The sequence below is a fragment of the Hippichthys cyanospilos genome, chromosome 16 (genome assembly GCF_059441005.1).
Source record: "Hippichthys cyanospilos isolate Australia breed blue-spotted pipefish chromosome 16, RoL_Hcya_1.0, whole genome shotgun sequence".
NCBI lineage: Eukaryota > Metazoa > Chordata > Actinopteri > Syngnathiformes > Syngnathidae > Hippichthys > Hippichthys cyanospilos.
In genome coordinates, this window is record NC_142384.1 from 2282914 (window position 1) to 2307976 (window position 25063).

Consider the following 25063-nt stretch of genomic DNA (forward strand, 5'->3'; position numbering starts at 1 on the left):
TGCAAGTTTTTTACATTTAAAATAATTTAATTTATTCCTTTTAATGAAAAAGTGTCTAAATCATACACACTGTCCCTTTAAGTACTGTGAGCTGTACTGCGTTTGTTAGGTATGACACAACACAACAAGAGCACACTGAAAAGAACAAAAACAAAAGCAGTCGTGTAAAACTAATCTTCCATGACTGCTAATGTGTTGCTAAACAATCCATTCCGAAGAAAAAATGTATTTACTAGTGTTGTAGTACATTAGTTGCAACTAAATTTAGTTGACTGAACAGGCAGATGGGTGGCGCTCGTGTTCAGCTGATGCAGAGAGAGAGTGAGCGAGGGAGAGAGAGCGAGAGAGAGAGAGAGAGAGAGAGAGAGAGAGAGAGAGAGAGAGCGAGAACGAGAACGGGGGAACGAGAACTGGGGTCGAGGCCAACGAGTACAGGCCGGAGGTTACCACAGGACATAGCCGGAACACAACACAGGAAATATCAACAAGAAGAACTGCACCGACTTTCTAAACAGGCTGCCCGCTATTACACCGCGGGACTCGGTATCCCCCATTCCACACGTCGCGGCAGTTTTAAAGTGCTCCGGTCTACGGGGCGTGGAGGTTTTATGTGTCGACAGACGTGTGGACTCGGTGAACTGGAGCGAGGCGAGCAGCGCAGGCCACCGACGGGAGTGGACCTCTTGACTTTGGAGCGGTCCGTGAGCCACTTTGAGCTCCCGCAGGCGGCCATGGATTGAAGCATAAGCTGCTGGCTGCCTTGCTCGGCACATTAGAAGCGGAATGACACCGAGCCCAAGGGTTTAATGTTAGCTAGCGATTCAAATAAGACGCGCGATTTAATAGAGTTTTTCCCATTTGTTTTGTTTCTCTTCTTTAATTGGCACCAGGTACGTTGGGACTTTATAGAAAGTCACTACACACTATGTGTATCGACATTTTAATATAACGCTAATTTTGGTCGTTTTATCGGCGTGTGTGCTTTAATGTTGTCACTAGCCCGTCGCTTAATTTTCTTGCATTTGTAGCAACGTAAATATAAAACCGAAAAGAAGGAATAAACCGGTGCTTTTTAGGGCTGACTTTGACAGCAAACGGCGCTTGGTCAAGGGTCGAAAGGTCAAAAGGACCGGTCATCTCATCTTGTCCCCTCCCCCTCTCCTTCGCCCAGCAGCCCACTATGAAGATGTGAACTCTTGTCTTCTTCCAACGTCTCGCTTTGCCGCCTGCACGCTTCATTTTTTTCTGATAAATACTGTGAGACAGAAAATTACGGCGATGTATGAAAACGTGGATGTTGTGGGTTTGAGTCCCAGCCCCCGCAGCCCTAGCAGCGGCTCCTTTCTGGGCATGGACTACTACCACAGACCGCCGGCGTTCGAGCCTGAAAAAGGACTGCTATCCGGCGTCGGCGGGCTTCAGAGGCCGTTCGGGGGGTCCCTGGTGACCAGCAGGCACTGGAGCGGATCTTGCCACTGTAAGTCTCATGCTTTTTAAGAACAGAGCGACTGGCAGCCATCACAGTATTGTGTTTAATGGACATTTGAACGAGTTTTGTGTGTGTGTGTGTGTGTGTGTGTGGGGGGGGGGCGCATGATATTTTATTTTGTTGTTGCAGTGACTTACTCGTTTTATTTAACATCCCCATACAGATTCCAGGTATTGTACCAGTGAAAAGTTTGGAAAGCTTCAAACTTAAACGGTTTAGAAGACATTCAGAGGTCAAAAAAATCAAGCTGTTAACTGTTGAAAATGCACAGCTGTGAATTGAAAGCAATTCCAAGTCATAAAACATAATTCACATTATAAAGTTGACTGAGAAATTTCAAGATCTGCAAAGTTGTTGTGTGGCCAAAAGGGGTCTTCTTTCAAAAATCCAAATGATCAAACACATTTTGTTTTAATCAACACTTTTTGTTTCCCAAATTACTTAATCAATTTTTCTTCACAATGTCCGCGATTTGAGCATCACTCTTCAATTCAAGAAATTTAAAAATAATGAAAAACAAAGCCATTGAATTAATCAAAACATTTGACTGTTACTTTATAATGCACAGAAATATGCACTGCGTAATTCACATTCAAGCAGCCCCAGAATGGTCTGTCTGCTTTAAATCTATGCTTTACAAGAATTTAAGAAAAATATTGTGTTTAAAATCTTAAATGTTAATTAACAAAATCACTTATTTGTTGTTTTAAATAGATTCTATCATTTTATATAGCTTTTCTGAACTACCAAACAGCAGCTATCTCTGCATGGTCGAACATAAAGCTTTAGACAGAGTCAATTAAATTGAGTAAATTTAATCTGAAATGAGATGTGAATTTTCGTAATCGAATGTATTATTTTTACAATTTCAATCATCTTATAATTGCACCCTACATACTTAGGTAACTTTCAAAAACAAATTATGTGAGCAGGAGTTGATGTTGAATATAAAGTGTCTTTCAAATGTAAAAAAAACCCCAAACAAACTCAAAATATACACTACAGAAGAGAGAAAGACTTTTATATTAAGTTATACCTGCAATTAAAAGCACTCGAGACACACCTTTTTGGAAAGATTGTCTTTTATGGTGGTGAATTAAGATAAGGCTGTAACTGATTTCCTCATTACATGTAATGCTGCCTATTGTCTGTAGTTATATTTTAACCAAGACCGAATGCTTTTTCCTGACATTTTGTGAAGTTGATGTAGGACCAGAATAGGCACATTGGGGTGGTTGATAGAGGGTGTGGGGTGGGTTGCCTCCAGAGTGTGTGTCTGTGTCTTAGTGTGTGACTGGAATGATGAGCATCAAACCGGTTCAAAGGTCAAAGGCCGAATGGACACAGACACACATTCACATTCGACGACCGCTCCAGTGATTTGCAAGCAGTAACCGTGGGACGGTACTTGGCTTTGTGCTTTTGTGTGTGTGTGTGTGTGTGTGTGTGTGTGTGTGTGTGTGTGTGTGTGTGTGTGTGTGTGTGTGTGTCCGTCCGTCATGTATGCGTGAGTGTGTGTCCATGTGTGTGTGTTTGGGTGAGATCCAGAGCAATGAGTCACTGACAATTGGGAAGTGACCTACATCTCTCCCTCTCTATATCCACCTTCTATCTGCCTCTTTCTTTTCTGTGTCAGCTGCCCAGTCATTACTTGTCCGCACTGAATGACCCCTCTCTTTCTCTATCTACTTGAGATGCACTGACACACGAAGGGGGCTCATGTACACTTCGATACACACACTACATGGATCGTCTCACACTCACAGTTTGCCTGGGAATGTGAGAGTACACTGACTAAGTTTGACCCGTGTGCATGTGAAAAGGGAGTTGAATGCGTGTCAATGTTTATATCAAACAGACATATTTATAGTACTGTGGAATTGCATGTGGGTTTACCTCGCCATTAGCTAAAAGATAAAAGCTTGGAGTTGGAAAGCTGGTTATTAATTAATTTGACCTTGATAGGGTGTCAGCTCTAACTCACCTCTTTGCAGCATACATTTGACCTGGAATGGTTTTCATTTCATGTTTACCTTTTTATGGGTTGGAGATAAAAGTACATTTATTGCACGTTTTTTTCAGAAGTTAATGGCTTCAATACAACTGTGCTATTTTCTTAAAGTGAACAGTGCATTATTACTCTGTGGTGTTCATGTAATATGCGTATATCAACTAAAACCAAAGGTTCTTGTATAAAGTACAGTACAGTACACTATCCTTACGAAAGTATGTTGACAGTACACGCACAAGGAATTAAACACGAAAAAAAACATGCCTGGATTGTAGCTTGCACTTAAAGATTTTTGCTGAGAAAGTTGGCCATTCATCCAGAACAGCCTTTATGGGTCATACCACTACTATTGACCAAGAGAGGCCGACCAAAGGCCTGACTAACTGGCCTGATCCTTTAGCTGTATTCATAGACAAGGTTCCCATTGTCATTAGGAGATTGTGTCAAGCCACCTCAAGCTCACTGATGCTAGCCTGAAATCTGGATTCATATACAGTATGCGGTTTCCATCGCCACTACGCAGTGGCGGGCTGTGCCTTTCACACGTACGCCTTCTGTGATGTCAGACTCTCGTATAAATAGCACACACGTACGCATTACTGGGTTACACAGGCTATTTTCCGAAGCTTTTAATTGTTAATAAACCCTCATCAGCCATTAAAACTTGTCATTATACATGATGCTGTCAAAACTTTAGAATTAATAATAATTTAAAATAAATATCCACAAAATTTTATGAAGTCCAAATTACAAAGCCCAGTTTAATATAAGAAGAACATCATTTTATTTCTTTACCATTAATTTAATAGGAACAAAATAAAATAACACAAACATATTAAAAATTAAACAATAAAGAAAGAAAAGGCTTGCACTCACCAAAACAAACGATGGTCACAATCGATCAGTCTTTTCAATATCTCCCGACTCGACTTTACTTGACCTCTTCGTGCTCTTTCTCTTTGCACTGAGATGTACAGTCTATCCACTCGGGTGTTCCCAAACGTTTTTTTAAAGTGCCGTGTTGCATTGAGTAGCTAGCTCTCTTTACCTTTGAACTGAGATGTACGATATTTTTTATCCACACTGGTGTCCCAAGAAGTTTTTAAAAGCACCGTAGCGTGTTTGTCCAGCCGTGCTATGTGTGTGTATATATATATATATATATATATATATATATCCTCACCTCTCATTGCTCACCAGTATTCACTGGCAAACACCAATAAGCAGTAGATTTTCCGACATGTTTTCTGCCCGGCGCTTCTACGCGATAAATAAATTTCAGAAGGTATGCATTGCTGGCCAGCGCGGACACCGCGAGAAGTGGCGCGGTTGCCGAAAAGATGTCATTTTGACACAAGGAGCCGCGTCGAATTCTCGGGGTGCGTCAAGCATAAACCAAGCTGCGGATGTTCTTCCAGGAGTTGCTCACTTGCTAATTCTTAAGCTTAATGATGTCTTAAACTTGCCTTTGCCTTGCACTGAAAGTGCTTGATTTCACATGTACTGGGAGGCGGCTTTTTAAATCTTAATATCGTAGATTTTCATCTTAAATAATCGTGGCAGCCAATATCGTAATCGTGATTAAAATTCAATTAATTGTGCAGCCCTACCTCACGAAGTAAAGTCGAATGTCTGATAATGATCCAGAAGATAATGATTATTATTTTGGTCATAATGGTGCAGCCCTACCATATGGCAGAGCAAACAATCAGTCTTGTATTTCTTCATAAAGTTACTTAATTTACTGTTCAGCAGTTAACGCATAGTGATTCGATGTCATGTATATCATTATGTGGGTTCTGCCCAGTGTCCAAAATGAGACACTACAGCACCAGCACTCGACTGCACTCCTCGCAAAGTTGTACAATTGAGATGCTTTTTGGGGCGATCAAAGGATTTTGTCTGCGCTGTGTAGTTGCACGATGATGCTTGATGCTAATTATAAAGGTGGTGTTCTGCTCTACATTCTCTCACTACATTTTGTTAATCAGCTACCGATTTTGCTCAAGCATGACAAGTGGTCACTTTTGCTTATAAGTGACAGTGCTCATCTGGGCATTGCTTGCAAAAATAAGGATTTTTGTGTACTGTGATGTTGTTATCCAGTTATGAGGAAGACTTCAGGAGAGGACAGAGAGTAAGCTGTAATTCGGAACATTGCGGATAACAGCAGCTCAGAACTACACACCTGTTAAAAGTTCGATTTGTTTTCTTTCATAAAGAAGCAATCTGACAAACCATGATTGAGTGAATCCTTTGGCACACGCGTTACAGTATTATGGACAGTAGACTAATGGATTCGGTCCTATTTATTTTATTTTTGTAATACTTCAGAAATAACTTTGCAGGTCTGATTAAACCTCTTTGAGGGCTGGATCTGTCCTGTGGGCCATACATTTGAAACCTCTAACTTAGGGTTGACTTTTTCTTTTTAAGCAATAAAAGGTTTTGTGCAGGTGACACATAGATGCAAATTTTGTGAACCCTCATTTATAGTGAGGGTTCCATTGGAAAAATAACTAGATGAAATCTGTGAAGTAGTCAGCTTTGTTTTTTACAATTCCAGTGATCCCTCATCACGTTAATGGGGTCGAGAAATCCCCCAGGATAAATGGATTCCATGCAGTTGTACGTACATTAATAAAGAGCATGAAATATGTTCAATAAAACATTTCAATTTTACAGTCTCTTGCTCGCACAAGCTCTCTCTCATATGTTGCATTCATGTATAAAAGCTCTCCAGACAGTTACATATGACTAAAGTTCTGCTGGAGGTTCTGACGGGAATTTCTGATGGACAAATTGTGCGTCTTTTGGGTCAAAATGGTCTTTCATAATCCCATGACTCCATCAACATGGTTGCTGAACTCGATGGCGCTCCCTATGTTAGTGGCAATCTCTTAAACCCGGGTTCACCCCCGTGGTGCCTGTGAACGTTCTCTGATGTCATGTTGAGGAAGCCTTCATGGTCTAGCTGCTGCGTTAGCTTCATAGCATTTTGCACGGCTGAGGGGTGGACTTGGTTGGGCATGAACCACTTTAGGCCACAATTTGCTTCATCTCATTCAGAAAATTCTGAATGTTGGTCAGACATGTCTCAATATTATATTCTCGCCAATATTCTTTTAGGGTGAACTTCTCGAATTCGACACTTTTGTTTCTGCTCATTGTCTTCCTTTTCATTTTCTGATCACTAAAAGAATTCAAAGACACAGGACGTTTCAGAGACATTTCTAGGGTGTCACAAGCAAACAACTCTTCACGAGTGTTCACAACGGAAAGCGAGATGCACAAACTTGAATGCTGCATTACACAGTACAGGTGTCTCAGCCAATCAGCTTACCCAGTTGATGTTAAAGAGCCAATAAGATTACAGCAGAGCCCTCTTCTCTCCCTTCACTCCCAGCAGCAAGTTTTACAAGGGAAACAGGCACTGCTCTATTGGTCTCAGGTCTCAGTTCTACCTAAGAGTCATGTTTCAGTTTCATGGGGGATACGGGCACTACAAGACACACACACACACACACACACACACACACACACACACACACATATATATATATATATATATATATATATATATATATATATATATATATATATATATATATATATATATATATATATATATGTATATATATATGTATATATATATGTATATGTATGTATGTGTGTTTACATATATATATGTATATGTATGTATGTGTGTTTACATATATATATATATATATATATATATATATATTCATATATATATATATATATATTCATATATATATATATATATATATATATATATATTCATATATATATATATATATTCATATATATATATATTCATATATATATATATATATATATATATATATTGATTAAATTTAACAAAGGAGGAGCAATCCTATAAATCAGAAAAATCTGAGTTGATGGTGTAGTGAGGAGGGCTTATAGGTGATGGGGGCAACTCAGATGGAAACGAGGGCAGTGAATATTCATCGAGGTCGGAAAAATCGGAGTGACGTGTGTTACGTCCCAGTCTAGGGTCTAGGACATAACATGAGTAATGGGCCGCGCCTTCCCCAACTCCCAAGCAGCCAGCCAATAACCCAAAGGTTTGGAAAACAAAAGATACATTTATTTACAAAAGGGTTACTAAAAGAGTGGAGCAATTAACTCAGGGTGAACCAAGGCCAAAATAACAAACAAAACAATCTCTGCAATAACCAAACTAACCTAGCAAACAAAACAACAAAAAGACAATAAGTTTACCTCCCTAGCTCCAAAAACAGGAGGAAAGAAAATGTACAACAAAAACGGCGATTCACCCCTACTGCTCAGTTTCAAAACAATTGGTACAAATGCGTGGCTGGTTGGAAGCTAAGGAGAGACGAAAGTTGTCTGCCGTCTCCTCTTAATATATGGCAGGTGTGCGACCTCCAATCAGCAGCAGCCAATCGTGGGCCTTCCTGGAGCCGACCCATTCGTGCACTGCTGGGGCACACCTAAACAAAAGATGGCAGGAAACACAGGAAAAAAGAAACACAACAGAGAGCAAGACTCTTGAGTGACCCCACTCGTAACATGACGTGGCGTGGGATGGAAATATAGTGGGATAAGGGAGCTCGGTAATGCAGGTGTAGGGGGTGGAAGAAGGATGCGTGAATAGGATATCCAACGGTGCTAGTGGATGCGGAAGAGGGAAGCGCGGAGGACGGGTACAGGGGTGTTATAGGAGGGCTCGGATGTGAGGTACAACAAGGAACAAATAAGAGGGCTTAAGGGGGTTGGCAGGCAGGCTGAGGGCATGGGCGAGGTGTGTGGCAGCGTCTTGTCAGCCCCCGGGGGCTTCCTGCTGGGTCCAGGTTTTGGTCGGGTCATTCTGTCATGATATTTGCAACGGGGTATGTGGAGGCAAGGAAGGAGGGGGACCCAAATATACAGTAAAACTGAGAGGAACTGGCTCAAAAATGAAGGTTTAATAATAAAACAAGGCAGGAATAACAACTAGCAAAAAACGGACAAGGTAGCAACAAAATTAGGAACTAAGAATAAACTTACTGAGAACGGCAAGGTGGCAGCATAACAACAAGGACAAAAAAAAGCAAGCAATGATCTGACAAGAACTGAATGAAAACTGGGGACTTAAGTAAACTTCACACTGTACGAGGAAACACAAAACAGATGGAGAGAGACAAAAGGCAGGGCAATCTGATTGGATGACTTGAGGAGGACAGGTAAACAGGCAGGTGGACAAAAACGAGACAAAGACAGGAAAGGCAGGTGCAAGGGATCTTAAGGATGAACTTAAGAACATGAACAAAACCCCCACACAACCCAAAATATAACCCAAAATACAACGAAATCCAACCAAACATGACAACATGTTTCTCCACTGCTTGGTTGTGCTAGGTTGTCACATTGACTGCTGGCTGATTGCAGTTTGTACAAAAAAAGTTGCAGCAACATAGCAAATAATCACGCAAGTCAGCTGCATTATAGTTAAGCAAAAAGGGGCGTGGCGGTCTGACGGATGTCTGACGGACATCTGACGTAATGTCTATCCTGATGATTACAATGACGGATGAAAAGTGCTATTCCGACATTTTTAATTACCGTGTTTTCCGGACTATTACCCGCACCTTTATATAAGCCGCAGCAGCAAAAAATTTACCCCAAAAAAATAATCTTTTGCTACGGATCAGCCGCACTGGACCATAAGCCGCAGGTCATAACATCAGATATTTATGCAAAAAGATGGTATATGACAGTTTTAATTTTATTTTATATATATTTTTTTTTAAAACGTCTACCAACTGCAACATCCTCTCTTTAACAGCATTCTGTCTCCCATTGTTTAATTGATAGATGAATTTAGTGAAAATTGCATACACTGCACCTAAATAATATACAATCATATATACTGTATATCATACACAAAATTTTATGCAAGATCTTTATGCCGTCCTCACTCCAAAGCGTCGGGTTTTTCGCCAGCTAAACGGCTGGATAATGATGTTTCAAAAAACCAGACTGTCTTTCCTTTTGCTCTGCTTTATTTGAAAAATGGCCATTGACCATTACCCTCTTTAGGTCGCCGTAAAACTAGAAAAATAAAACACGTAATCAGCTAATGATACATAGCACCTCTCAAGCTACCAAGCAAGTTGCACCATGAAAAAAATACTCTTATTTCCGATGTCTTTAACGATAAACAAAACAGATGAACAATGTCATAATTATGACAACTTGTGTACTTAGGGACAATTCTCATCCAAGGCAAAACAAAATAAGATCAGCAATCCTCGAACATTAACCTATCGTCTTTGCGTGCTTCCACATTGGGTAACTCACGTCTACTGAAAAAAACTATTTCAAAATAACCAGAAGAGGGTGCTCTAAGTCTATGTACAAATCTCAAACAACAAAGGTGGTACTGCACTTCTGAAGGGCAGAATTATTTTAGTAATCTTAATCATTCAATTTAGACATTTAAAAACATATTTTTAATTACTTTAAAACTCTTTTTGAGCACAGCCATTGGTTCACATCTTTGCAGTTCTATTTAATATTTGTTCCATAAACCGACTCCTTGAGCAGATACACACATTTTGCTTGACCGGTGGGAAAAAAACAGCAGATAAGCCGCACTGGACTATAAGCCGCAGGGCTCAAATCATGAGGAAAAAGTCGCGGCTTATAGTCCAAAAAATGCGGTAGCCTTTTTTTGAGCATCACGTCATTTGTCGGTCCATCAGCAAAACAGGCGTCCGTCGTTGACGGGCTGACAGACAGTCTGTTAGTGGTGACAAAGTGCCCACCTCTGGTATTCTCTGCCCATGGCCTCATACATGCAGGCTTTTTACATCTGATACTATAACAAAAGCCATTGAGTTTGCGTGTGGACTCTTTACACCCACAGCCTTCTTCTTACTAGCCACTCCTCTGGCTTCTCATTAATTTTTGGTGCGGTCACTTAAGTGCAGTAATACTTAATACTGCTGTTGCTTACAGATATTCCCTTGTGGGTGTTGAAAGTCATGTTTTATAGTCTTGCGTGCATTTGATTTCATCAGAATTATACAGAAATTTTAAATGATTTTGCAGCGCCTTTGTGACTGTGCAATCGTTTTTGTTGGTGTAATGCATTAAGGCTGATCTTTGGCCTTTTCTTTGTGAAAGCTAGTACAGAGTAAGAATTTCTGATAAGCAATTGCAAGAAGGTAGCCAATGATTGAAAACAGATTCACAAAGCCACAACTCAAGCATTTTTTATTTAACTCAGTGTGTGGCTAAAATAACTTTGATCATGGTCCCTGAACTGACTTGCCTCTTCACAATCAGGCTCATTATCATTCATTCATTCACTCTGTGACTTGTTTGACCTTCTTAACTCATTCTAATTACTGTCTCTCTCACTGCCCTACGACTACATCAGCTTAACCTCCTCTTTTAATCAGCTGATCATCCCTCTTTACCTGCACACACCCGCTCAGCTTCCCGCACACACCTGCTCAGCTTCCCGCGCACACTGCACTGACCCATTATCTTTGTTCCAGTGCCAAGTCATCTCACCCACTGTTGTATCACAGCACGGCTTTCCTGGAAACAAGTGTACACTTGGTTCTGACTCATCCCTGCCTTTAACCTTTTGCCTTTGTTCACTGACTAGTTCTGTTCTGTTTGAAAACCAGTTTTTAACAACTCTTCTCAGTTGTCCAAGAAGTCGAACTTCCAAGTTCAGGTTACACATCCCTGCATGCTTGTTCTTGTGGGTACTTGCCATGTAAGAAACCAAACACTTTTAAATGTAGCACATTTGTACATTTGTCAAAAAACTTCTTGAAAAAAATCTTACATTATTAGTCTGCTCTTTAGTGTTTAAGTGTTAATTATTGGATACAAATAACTTATTTAATATTTCACAGCGTGCCTCAGCTTTTAAGACACAGGCCTCATGTAAATTAAAAAAAAAAACGGTCAGAAATTAATTGACAGTTCATTTAGAAGCAGCATGGAATCCTTTGATTACTTTGCAGCAATAGCAGAGGCCTAAAATATGCCAAACTTTGTCCCTCGTTTTCCTCCTAAACTGAGACAGTAGCACCTACCACCAAACTGATAATCAATCATAGAAAAGTAAGTTTTGACTTTAAGTCTTGCGTACTAAAAAAAAAAAATCCAACATTTTCTTGACGTTTTTATCAAATTCAATTCTGTGAATGAAAAGATGCATGTCAAGCTAGTATTTAGTGTGGCACAAGTCAGTAATTACTTGTCTCAAGCTCATTTAGTCTACAGGTGTGACTTGAAAACTTAACTAAAGTTAATACAGTATATTTCCTGTTTTTGGACTAGCAGTTATATAGCTTTGTCTGCATGATATGCATCATAACATTCCCAATGTGATATGTGTGTGTGTGTGTGTGTGTGCGTGTGTATGTGTGTGTGGAGGGTGCGTGTTTGCGTGTGTGTGTGTGTGTGTGTGTGTGTGTGTGTGTGTCGTTGGGCAGAGAATGGAATATTTCGATCCAGGCTGATGATATGGGAAGGCCTCTTTTCCCTGTGTTGTTCCTCTTTGACAGAAGAGAGTAGATCAAGGGAGGGAAGCTCAAACTCAATAGTGGAATGTCTGGTATGGTTACCAAGGTAGGGGGAGGGGACAAGACAAGTGTGTGGTGTGTGTGTGTGTGTGTGTGTGGCGTGGAAGTGTGTTAGTTTAGAGGTTAGTGGGGGCAGAGAGAAAGGGGGAGAAGCAAAGGGATTGTGTTTTTAATCTGGAGGGTCATGACCTTAGAATGTGTCACACTCTATCATTGCCATGTCCCTGAACAAAAGCAAAAGGAGAGAGAAGATGGAGACAAAATGTTGTGAAGGAAAAGTTGTTATCTATATGGAATCAATGCAATCTGAAAGAAATGCTTTCTTTGACATTGTAGGATAAAGAAATTGAGCGTGACAGGTTAATTATTTCTCAACTTTTTACACTGGTTCTTTTACAAACATCTAGTCATACTGCAGTTAAAACAGATATCAAAGAAAGTATCTCAGTCTTTATTTTTGTAACTTTTGAACCCTTCATCTGCCTACTCTGATCTATTTTTGCCTGCCCACTCTTAAGAAACTACGTATCGCTATTTTATTATTTCCTGTTGAGACATAAGAGCATCTCAACAACCACATTGTCTACTGGCAGTCAGTCCAAAAAATCCAATTGCACATATGCCCACGTGCTAATTTCACAAGCCTTTTGTACTCCGTGGTCATCTTAGAGAATTTCATTTTTTTTATCTATATGTAGAGTTACATTGAAATGGTGGAATAATCTTTGTTTACAAAAATACGGGTACTAGTGAGCCAATTTGTGAGGTAATGATCAAATAGATGACATTTTGATCGTTGTCAGGACCATGCTTCCGGGGAAAACATCAAAATGAAATTGCCCCAATGATGTTTGTTTCATACGTTACTTGATTTCTCATGTTTTATTTTGAAGCGTTTGACGTCCTTTATAACCAGGCATATCACCAGACAGATGTCACCACGGCACATGCTACAGTACGCTACAGTACTGATCTGCAGTGATTGGGTAAAAACTTCACCAATAAAAAAAAAAAAAAAAAAAATCATTTCAGAGCGCACGTGCTGCATACTACTTAGTATAGTACTTCATTGCTACTGTATTCGATTCACATGAACAATGTGCACATGGCTAATTAATATGGTAATGTATTCATGTATATTACGTGAGAGTAAGAGGGGATTGGCAGGAGACGAAATCACTGCAAGAAGTCAGGGTCAAGTCAAGTCAAATTGTATTTATAAAGCACATTTAAAAAGACCGAAGTCAACCAAAGTGCTGTACAATGAAATAAAAGTGCAAATAGAAACATAAAAGCACAGTAAACATTCTAAAAAGTATCATTAGGCCAAAAGAAAAGTAAACTGCATTTTTTTTTAGATTGTAGAGAATCATCATTGCATGCATAGCACAAAACCACACAGTGAACTTCTTACTCTGTTCACCTCAGCAAACAGAAGACAGCAACCACGGTGGGCGCCTTAACATGCCATTAATTTTCATTGCTATGCTGATAGTAGCAATACTGAGAACATGTGATGTCTAGTGTCGTCAATGAGAGTGAATGGGATAATATCAAGTATCAGTGAAAGTGATAATTACACTTGATTATATAGTTTTAAAATCAACACATAGCGCATGAAGAAGTGCAATGGACGGCGACTTTTAAAAAAGGAAGTGTCGGCGCACTAAAGGACTAGTATAGTAGTTTAGTGACAAACTAAACAAATGAACCCTCAAAGTAAAAAGTGGACTTTTCTACCAAAATGGACTGTTATATCAGTGGTTGTGATTTGACGAAAATGATAACTGACGCTACATGTAAGTTCATTCTATTTTAATAAATTTTCCTGTGACGTTTGTTCCTTCCATTTTAATAAATTTTACTGTGACGTCTGTTAATATCTAATGTTGATTTTTGCTCACGTCTTGTAAATACAGTTTGAACCTTGGACTTTGTCGTTTTTTACTGCACAATTTTTGGGACTCCAAACATTTCTGTCAGGACCCATAGTTTTTTAGTATTGCGAGTCCCGGGGACAACAGTTTTCAGAGGTAAAATGAGCACTATCTGTATTTCGGCCAATGTTTTATGATGGATGGTGTGATTTCAAAGATTTATGGTCGTCTCTCATTCGGGTCCCACATGATTGCGGGGCATTTGGAATGTGGACGTGAGTGACCAGATCAACACATTGGAGAAATGACAGGACAAGGCATCTTTATCTTTGTTCTCTGCCAAACACCTTTAATGTAATTTAGACCTGTTCACAGGTAGTATTGATTGTATAGATTTCTCCAAATATACCCTCTTTAAGGACCCTATTTTGATTCCCCAACAACCAAAAGTTAAAGTTGCAGTCAAACTGTATGTCAACAAGGGATTTGTAAATATAGTATTGTGCATCATACTAGTGAAATTTTTAGATGATTTGTGGCTAGCGTCTGGTGGAATCTCTCCACACTTCCTCCACAATAAGGTCATTTCACAAGTCATCTAGCCATATAAATGCACATAGCAAGTAATAAAAGTAAAAAATACACTATATTGTCACCCACCTATCTATTTTCTCATTGGCTCATCCTCACTAGTTTCTCGGGCGTGTAGGAGCCTATCCCAGCTGTCTTCGGGCTGTAGCATTTGGACACCCTGAATGTTTGCCAGCCAATCGCAGGGCACATATAGACTAACAACCATTCACACTTTACAGATTGACCTAAGGGCAATTTGGAGGGACCAATACACTTAACCATGCACATTTTTGGGAATGTGGGAGGAAACAGGAGTACCCAGACAAAATCCATGGACGCTCAGGGAGAACATGCAAACTTCACACAGGAAGGCTGAAGCCGGAATCGAAGCCGCAACGTCTGAACTGTAAGGCAGATGTGCTGAACAGTTTTCTACCGTGTCGCCCATGAAGTTAACCTCCAACACAAAATCAATAACAAAACAATGTTGTTGTTATGGGAGCTGGATACTGGCAAATGTCTGAAATGTATCTTATTGCAACGTTGGTAAATTATGCTTTTAATGATGTTTTGGGGATTTTAGGGACTGGCGATAGCCCATAATTTGGCAATGCGGGTTCCTCTGATGTTAATAAGCAGAAAAAAAAGTACAAATAAATTAAAGCTATCGGGGCACTCATCAAGAATTAATCAAAAATTGCTCCCACACTTAGACTACTACCGTAAATTCCGGACTATAAGCCGCTACTTTTTTCCCAAACTTTCAACCCTGCGACTTATTCAGTGATGCGGCCAATTTATGTAATTTTTCTAACGGCCGCTAGGGGCGCTCGAGTAGAAAAGGTAAGATTAAGACCGGTGGAATATATGCGTCAAGAAGGACTGCAATTTCCTGTCTTGTGCATAAATTAAATTAGCGTGAACATACCCTCATCATGGAAAATGCGAAAAGAAAGGCATATGACGCAGGACAAACTCCATTCCAGCTGTGATTCCTGGGGGCACAACGAAGTATTTGCAGCCGCTTGACATTAGTGTGAATCGTGCATTTAAAGTGGCGCTCCGTGTTGAATGGGAGAATTGGATGACTAGCGGCGAGAAATCTTTCACTAAAACTGGCCGCCTGCGAAAGGCAACTTTTTCACAAGTCAGCCAGTGGATCCTGACAGCGTGGGGCAGCGTAAAAAAAAATCACCATCACCAACGGGTTCCGAAAAGCCGTTCTGCTGCGTGACCGAGAGGAGGGCACAGTGACAGCGAGAGAGAGGCTGAGGGAGTGTGTGACGACGTCTATATGACACTGTTTCATTCCGACACTGAGAAAGATGACTTTGATGGCTTCAGTTCAAAGGAGGAAGATGAAGACGGCTTACCGTGATTTTTACCAGTATGTTCTTTTACCAGACCTGTTTTACCAGACCTGTTATACTGTGTTGCTAGCGTGTTGCTACCATGTTGCTAGCGTGTTGCTACCATGTTGCTACCGTTTTACTGCCCTGTCACAGGCACCGTTTGGGAAGAAAGTTATATTATTATTGTTAAGTTATATTATTAAAACTTGTGTATGTACGGCTTGTGTATGTACAAAATCGGTTTTCCTCTAAAATGTAGTAGGTTGCGGCTTATAATCAGGTGCGCTCTATAGTCCGGAAATTACGGTAAGTAACACACTGACGTTTTTATAGTAAAAATCATATCAGTCTCATGTCGAGATGTTTTAGTTTACAGAATACTATAGTACATTTGATGTTAATGGGGATAGTCTCACAAAGGTGGTGTGTTTATGATTAATTGTCTTGTAAGCTTCAGAAGCTACCTTTATCATATGCTCCTGACAGCTAGGGCATTCCTGTATGGATCTTTGTTTGTTTTATTTCTCAGTTTTTGAGTCTTGACATTTTTTCTCATCAGTCATAGTATCTGCCACTAACCATCGGTGCAGGAGGGCTTCTGAGTTCTGGAGTCTAAAAGGTGCACTATGGTTCGGCCTGTGCTTTATCATACAAATTCTCACATTTTCTACGTGTCCCCCTAAAATTTCAGTTTAGGAGCCACTCTGCTTCCAGTGAAATTGCTAAGTCAGGGGCACCATAAGGTTTTCATAACACTAGATGATGAAAGTTATCAGCCATGGTCCAACTGGATACAAGCAACGGAAACCTTACTGGACCAGATAGGGCATAACATTTTTGAAAATGGTCATTCATGTGATGGGAAGCAGATGAAGACATGCACAGTCACTCCCTCAAGCAGGATGTGGGTTTGATTTCACCTTGAAGGACTCTAATGACTGCAGAGGCTTTCAAAGCTCAGTGTATAGATGCTCCCCTGTCCACCGCAGGACTGAAGGCTATGCTTCATAAAAGTTTTGATTAAGTTCAAATTTGCTGCATATCCGGAAAAAAAAAAAAAATCCTGCGAAAAAATATGGATTAATCTTATATGATTATAACTCCAAACCTGATTTAAATAAATCAGTTTTTGTTTTAAAGGTGACCTTCCCCATCAGAATGTAAGAACCTGGGAATAATGTTGCTTATCGTGTGTATTGCCGAGTTGACAAGAGAGTTTACTTATATTTTTGTCTAAAAGGGCTTTTGTAGAAGTTGTAACTGAAGGTTGGCAAAATTTTGCCAGCCATGATAAAGCCTGTGCATCTGCATATGGAGATGTAAAGTTTAGATCAACAAATGCAGAGTGAGACAGCGAGTGACACAGATTTGTAATCTATAAAGGCAAACACATAGATTTAACAATAAATAGCTCATAAAACATCACCTCTAAGATGACAAACTCTGACAATATTTTGTTTATGCTTTAAATGCTTGACAACCAGGACATGGCATGTTTTTACATATACTGCATCGCCATGTCCACAACAATGACAGGCAAACAGGTTTCCCTGTTCAGTCCCATTTTGTCCTCAATAACTTGAAATGGGGCTTCTGTGGCTACCGGGAAAATACTGTAGTGTAAATATACTGTAGCAAACCAATGCTGCAGACAAAATGTGTCTACATTGTAACCAAGTTAGGTTTTAAGTAAGTTAGGAAGCAAAAGGTGAATCATCTGCTCGCAGAAACCTAATTGAATTGGTGTCACACTAATAATTTTGTTCACGTCTTGCAGCAATAGAAACTGAAAGCACGAGTTCCGGAGAAGATTTGCTGGTCACAAGCCCCCCATCCCCACCACCTCCGCCGCGCATCTACAAGCCTTGCTTTGTATGTCAGGATAAATCTTCCGGATACCACTATGGAGTCAGCGCATGCGAAGGCTGCAAGGTACGCAAACTCACACAATGTCTGTTTAGGTTCTGGACAACAAAAACAGTAGTGCAGCTAGATACTAGGCAAGTGTCTTAAACAGAGGTTGAGTCGACAGGGAGTTTGGATAATGTCAGGGTGGAGGCCATGACCTTTACACCTCCCCTAGGATCACTGATCCTCTTAGCTTTATCTAATCCAATAAACAGACAAACACACACACACACACACTCTTTACATGCAAATAGTATCCTTTTTTTTAATCGTGAGGTTTTTTTTTTTGGTCCCTAATATCATCCACAGTTACGAGCATTCTATTTGTTAGAACATTTTTCATAATTGTGTCATAACTTTTTTAGGGATTCTTTCGAAGGAGCATCCAGAAAAACATGGCATACACTTGTCATCGAGACAAAGTTTGTGTCATAAACAAAGTTACACGCAACCGATGTCAGTCCTGTCGACTGCAGAAATGCCTCGATGTTGGAATGTCCAAGGAGTGTGAGTTCTTTATAAATGTACTTTAGATGTTTTGCACTGACTTATGTACATGCTTTGAATATTATATATATATATATATATATATATATATATATATATACACATATATATATATATATATATATATATATATATATATATATATATATATATGTGTATATATATATATATATATATATATATATATATCCCAGTTTTGTCTCAGTACTAGCAGTATATTAAAAATTAATGTAGAGCTGCTGACCCAAAAACCTTTACAAAAACCTTTACTGTTGGCTTTTGTCGCTATCTGGTGGCTGTTTTTGGTAAACATATTCACCCTCAATATTTTTTGGAAATTAACAAATACAAACTAAAGCCACTCATCACCCATAATACTATGACTGCCTGCACAATTTGATATGCAATACAAGAGGAAAAGCACCGCATCACATAAAAAGCAGCTTCCAATCTTAAGTCTAAATGAGACCACCAAACTATTCAAAACTTCTCTTCGTATAATGCAGTAGCTTCTACACCACTGAAAATGACAACCAGTCACAAACCCCAGATTTTTTAAAGTATTGCTACAAGGGAAATACAAAAAATGTTGAAACATATATTTTCAATTAGTTCTCCGCATGTGTTGATCTGATGCAAAGCTTCGACGTGTTTTTGAAATGTTACTTTTTGTGATTTCACCTTGCGCTCAGTGGTTCGAAATGACCGAACGAAGAAAAAGGAGGAGAAGAGGCAAGTGGAGGTGGAGGTCTACGTCTTGTCTGCAGAAACAGAGCAGATGATTGAGCAAGTTCGCCGTGCACACCAAGATACATTTCCTTCTCTTGGTCAGCTGGGGAAGTACACTACGGTACTCGTAGTTATTATTTATTTCATATTCATAAACCTGATCCTGAATTTCAACTAATTGCTCATTTTTTTCAGTTTGTAATGACTTTTCATGTTTCCTTTTCCTGATTATAGAACAACAGCGCTGAACATCGTGTCCCTCTGGATGTCAACCTTTGGGACAAGTTTAGTGAACTGTCCACCAAATGCATTATAAAGACAGTGGAGTTTGCCAAGCAGCTGCCCGGCTTCACAACATTATCTATTGCTGATCAGATCACCCTCCTCAAAGCCGCCTGCCTCGATATACTGGTCTGTTTAAGATGTTTAACAAGTTCCAAAATTGAAACTCAGGAATTCAAAGGAAAAGCCTGCAATCCTACTTTTACTTTTATCTCAGATCTTGAGGATCTGCACACGCTACACCCCAGACCATGACACCATGACCTTCTCAGATGGTCTGACTCTCAACCGCACACAGATGCACAACGCTGGTTTCGGGCCACTCACAGACCTGGTATTCTCCTTCGCCAACCAACTGCTCCCACTGGAGATGGACGATGCCGAAACGGGATTACTTAGTGCCATCTGCCTGCTCTGTGGAGGTACTGCAGTTATAAAATGTGATTTCGTTTTTTAGGATGGCTTCAAGCACATTGTTTGTAACTATTGGCAATTTTTGTCAAACCCTTAACACTAACAGATAAACCTATAACCAAGATTACAAAACATCATGCTAACAAGCTGTAGCTCACCTCTTCAAAACTTTGTAAAATTGTATTTTCATATCAACTAACTTAACACAAGCAATCATATTCAGTAAGAACACAATGTGCCGTATGCCAAGTATTTTATACAAGAAACTCAGTGTACCTTCTGTAAAAACATCATAATGAACACAAATTTCAAATGCCTCCTCTTTCCCCCTGAAAAAATTAATAAATACAATTTTCACTGACAGAGAAGAAATAAAAACCTACGTCTGTATCATGTCATTGCATGATTGACCTGGTCCACTATTCGGATGTACATAAATATAAATGTATACATGTATAAAAATCCATTTATTAAATTACACAAAACAACTTGTATAAATTTGTTAATTCAGGAAAATAGATTTGTCAGTTGAGAAATATTTTGAAGGCATACTGTAATCAGCGCAACACATCTTTTGGTTAGGTGGTGTGGTGGTCCTATAGAAAATAATGGTTAGTTGAGTGAAGAGCTTGCAGCATATCAATTAAACTAGTAAGTCAATGTACCACTGTACAACAACTATTAATAAATTCAAAACAAAATATATTAATTTTATGTGTGTCTTCTTGTCCCACAGACCGTCAGGATCTGGAGGAGTCGGATAAAGTGGATATTCTTCAGGAGCCAATGCTAGAAGCTCTAAAGGTTTGACATCCAAATTTAGATATACTGTTTATGCACATGTTTTTGTCCAGCAAAAACACTCAAAATTGCCCTTAGGTGTGATTGTGATGGTTATGGATGGTTGTCTGTCTTTGTGTGCCCTGCGATTGGCTGGCAACATGTCCAGGATGTCACCCGCCTTCTGCCTCAAGACGGCTGGGATAGGCACCAGCCAGCCAGAGTCCGATATATGTCGACGTATGTAGAATACTTTTCAGTAGGATTGGGACGAGAGCTCTTGCGACGAGATCTCGCTCTATTAGGATGCCACAAGACTTCTAGTCCCCACACAGCTCGAGGTCCCTTCTTTATTTTGACTTTTTTTTTTGGCAATATCGTACAAAGGAGGGCGGCTCGGTGTCGCAGTGAATAGCACGTCTGCCTCACAGTTCAAAGGTCTCGGTTCAAATTTTTCTGGGCCTGGTCTTGCTGTGTGGAGTTTGCATGTTCTCTCGAGCCTGCGTGGGGGCGCTCCGGCTTCCTCCCACACTACAAAAACATGCATGGCAGGTGTGTCAGACATACTAAATTGTCCTTAGGTGTGTTTGGGTGCGTGAATGGTTGTTCGTCTCTGTGTGCCCTGCAATTGGCTGGTAAGCAGTTCAGGGGGGCCCACGCCTACTGCCCAAAGCCAGCTGAGATAGGCGCCAGCAAGCCTGCGACCCTTGTGAGGCTAAGCGGCCCTAGAAAATGGATTGATGGAGTATAAAGGAGAATACTGTACACAGCTAGTGACTGCCCTTACAGAAAAACGACAGTATTTGTGGTGAGACTTCGAAATTAGTATAACCATGCCGAAAAATGTATGGACGAATGTTTTTTGACAAAAAACATACAGGACATGACTCTATAGGATTTTCACAAGAAGCCACAAATACATTGTAATTATAACAATAACCATAATACAGTTGAAAGTGACACACATTAGTTTTTAATTTTTCTTTAATTTTGCAATTAATGTCCCTGGAAAAAGGGAAGAAGAAAATAAATACATGAAAATGACATACGACACACAATCAACTATATCGGTGACAGACTCACGTAAAATTGAGTTAACCTTAAGCCCCTATCCCAATCCCTGATTCCCCATCCTGACCGACCGTACCTGCTGTTAAACATCCTCAAGATATGAGCAACGGATGCCAAATGTGTCCAAAGTCATCCAGATTACCCCCAATTGTATATCTAATTTTCTCAAGATGGAGTGTGTTAGTGAGCTTTTGCAATACTGGAACATCTTTACCCTTCCATTGCTGCAATATACAGTAAGTTTCTTTGCAATGATCATAGCATACGATAATAAGCATTTTTGCGCAGGCCTTAGCCTCTTTGCCTCAGTTGAAGTCCCAAAAATGATCAGTATTGGATTTGGAGCAATCTGGATGTCCAGGACACCTGATAAAAATGAGAAAATGTCCGCCCAAAAATTTTGAAGCTTTGGACAGAGAGCAAAACTATGCATTTCCATTTCGTATCGAAGCATTTTTTGCATATGGGAGAAAATGTGAATCTTTTCCCTCGAGTAATGTAGCCTATGACTTTGTATTGCATCAGACAATGATGAGCATTCACAGAAAGTCTGCTCACATTCTGCAAAGCCTCCTCCCAAATTTCCTTAGGTATGGAGATTCCAAATTCTCTTTCCCACTCATCTTGGATTTTTTTCAGTCGAGGGTTGGTAGAACCCTTGCAGTAATCTATAAAAAAGTGAAATTTTGTGTTTGGCGCTAAGGTACTCACATAAACCACCATCCAAAACATCTGGTTGAGCCTTCTCAAATTGTGGTTGGTGAAAGTGGACATAATTACGTAACTGAAGATACCTAAAAAGCTGTTTGTTCGGCAGTCTGTATTATCTCCTGCAATTGTTGAAACGACATAAAGGTATCCTCCAAGTACTGGTGTTTCACTTTACTGATTCCCAATTCTGTCCATAAATTGAAGGCACCATCCGCACAAGAGGGAAAGAAAGACGGGTTGCAATTAATAAGCGCGCATAAGGACAAGGTTCTGAGCTTGAAGTATTTTCTTATGTTTCCAAATCTGTATTGTGCTCTGGATCACCGGGGTGTTGTTATAGTATGTGGCTGTCAGACGAGTGGGAGACAGTATCACTGCCCCAACGGAGTAGGGGTGACATTGCTCCTTCTCCATCTGTAGGCCTGAAGGTAGCAGTGCGGTCTCATCCAGCAGGAGAGCTAAAGTACATAAATTTGCAGCCCAATAGTAATGTATGAAGTTCGGTAGTGCTAGGCCCCCAACAGATTTGTGCTTGCAAAGGTGTTCTTGTTTTATTCTGTGTGACTTGTAGTTCCATATGAAAGACAAGACAATGGAATCTGTATTTTTAAAAAAGGATTTAGGCAAAAAGACTGGTATGTTTTGGACTATGTATAAATATTGCGGGAGAAAGACCATACCTATGGTGTTCACCCTTCGTACCAACGATGGTGGCAATGTCCTCCAGAACTGAATATTGCTTCTCAGTTTATGAGATGGAGAAAGTTTGCATTCGCAAAGGTGCTATAGTTCCTTGTCACCACGACGCCCAAGTACGTTATCTTATCCATTGCCACTTTAAATGGGAGAGTTGCAAGCCACATCCAGTCGTCCAATTTTATGGGAAATAATTCACTATTACACTAGTTAATTCTGTAACTTGCAAAGGTTCCAAATGTATAGATGTTCTGGTCTCTGTTACGTATAGCAAAATGTAAGCAGCATAAAGTGATCAAATATTCCTAATGTAGACTGTTGTAACCATGAATATCTGGATGCGTGCAGATTGTTTGCGCCAAAGGCTCCAAAGCATGTGCAGTAGTGGGCCAAGAACACATCCTTGTCTGGTTCCCCTGCATAGTTTAAACTGAGCAGACATTGTTTGGTTTGTCAGAATTCTTGCTGAGGGGTTTGTATGCAAAAGTCTTATCCAAGAAATGAAATCTCTTCCTAACTGAAATTTCTGCGAAACAGCAAAAAGGTATGGCCATTCCACTCGGTCGAATGTCTTTTCTGCATCTAAACTTAGTATTACTGTTTCCTTCTGTATTTTCGGGGTATAAACCACATTGCACAATCGCCTGAGGTTGTTAAAAGAATTTCTGCCTGGCACAAATCCAGTTTGGTCCAGATGCACCACTTTGCCCATCACTAGGCTAAGGCGTTGCGCCAATATTTTAGCCAGTATTTTCTGGTCCGAATTTAAAAACGAAATAGGTCTGTAAGAGGTCACTTCCTCCAAATCTTTGCCTTTTTTTAGGAAGTATGGTAATAGCTTCATTCAGTGTCGGAGGTAAATGCTTTACATTATACACGTAGTTGTATATTCTTAACAAATATGGAGCAAGTTTTACCTTCAAATGCTTATAAAATTCATTTCCCAGTCCGTCTTTGCCTGGACTCTTCCCGTTTTTCAGCAGACCTGTGGATTTGATAATTTCTTCATTTGTTATTTTGGCATTGAGAGTTCCACGATCCAGTTGATCGAGTGCAGGCAATTTGCAATTATCAAAGAAGTCCTGCATATCGTTAGATCCAGTTTGAAATTGAGCTGTGTAGAGACCTTCATAAAATTCCTGAAAACTGTCATTGATATCCTTGTATGCAGTAAGAAGATTCACATTTGCAGCTTTTATCCTATGAATTGCTTTATCGTTTTCCAATTTCTTCAGCTGTCTTGCTAGCAGCTTGTGCAGTTTGTCCCTAAATTCAAGGTGCTTTTGTCTCACATATGTGATAGCCTTATTATTATTGTTAGATAGTATTTCATTGAGTTTACACTTCAAAGTACATATAGTGTGACACTTATCATTAGTGGGCACCTTTGCATTGTCAGATTCCGAGTCATGTATCTAATTTTCTAGCTGTATATGCTCTGCTTTCTTCAATTTATTCTGCGAGGCTTGAAATGATACTATACATCCCCTAATAAAGGCTTGGTACGTTTCCCATAATATCGCAGGTGACGTATCACTGGTATCGTTCAACTCAAAAAATAAAGTGGTTTGTGAGTTCAAGTATTTTTGGAATTTAACAATATTTAGTAATTGTGCATTGAACCTCCAGCGTCTCTGTGCCTTGTCTAAATTAGAAACAGTGAAAGAGGAAGTGAGAGTGCAGAAAAAAAAATATTGAAAAGTTGTTCCTCGCTCAAAATTCCTTTTTGCTCGCTCGCGATAACGCTCTCTCGCTCAACATCTCGCCCTCGCTCACGATACTCCTCCCTCCCTCGCTCAACATCGCGTTCACTCAACATCGAGATCCCGCTCACTCGAGTCGTCCTCTGCGTGCGCTCAGTTCTGCTCACACGTTACGTTTGTGCCACAAAATTAGCCAATCAGAGCTTGTAAAAGCACATTGATTGACAGCTTGGTATCCAATGAGATTGCTTGATGTGTTCACCCGGAATGAGCAAACGAGAGTGCGTCAACACGGATTTGGGCGGGAGAAGGTAGACTTCTTTGGAAACAACGGTGAGCAACTTCTGACATGCACACCTTCTG

At 40.0% G+C, this 25063-nt stretch overlaps 1 protein-coding gene across 1 annotated transcript in view; it reads left to right on the forward strand.

Annotated features, from left to right (window-relative positions):
* Nucleotides 1–396: 396 nt before the first annotated feature.
* LOC148410152 (retinoic acid receptor alpha-B-like) overlaps nucleotides 397–25063 on the forward strand; it is a 30780-nt gene continuing 6113 nt past the window's right edge. Inside the window, exons 1-7 of the mRNA XM_088436841.1 lie at nucleotides 397–1477; nucleotides 17677–17831; nucleotides 18173–18314; nucleotides 19007–19164; nucleotides 19278–19454; nucleotides 19543–19747; nucleotides 20476–20543. Coding sequence (XP_088292967.1) covers nucleotides 1279–1477; nucleotides 17677–17831; nucleotides 18173–18314; nucleotides 19007–19164; nucleotides 19278–19454; nucleotides 19543–19747; nucleotides 20476–20543 — 1104 coding nt within the window. The 5' untranslated portion in view covers nucleotides 397–1278. The remainder of the gene's footprint in view (nucleotides 1478–17676; nucleotides 17832–18172; nucleotides 18315–19006; nucleotides 19165–19277; nucleotides 19455–19542; nucleotides 19748–20475; nucleotides 20544–25063) is intronic.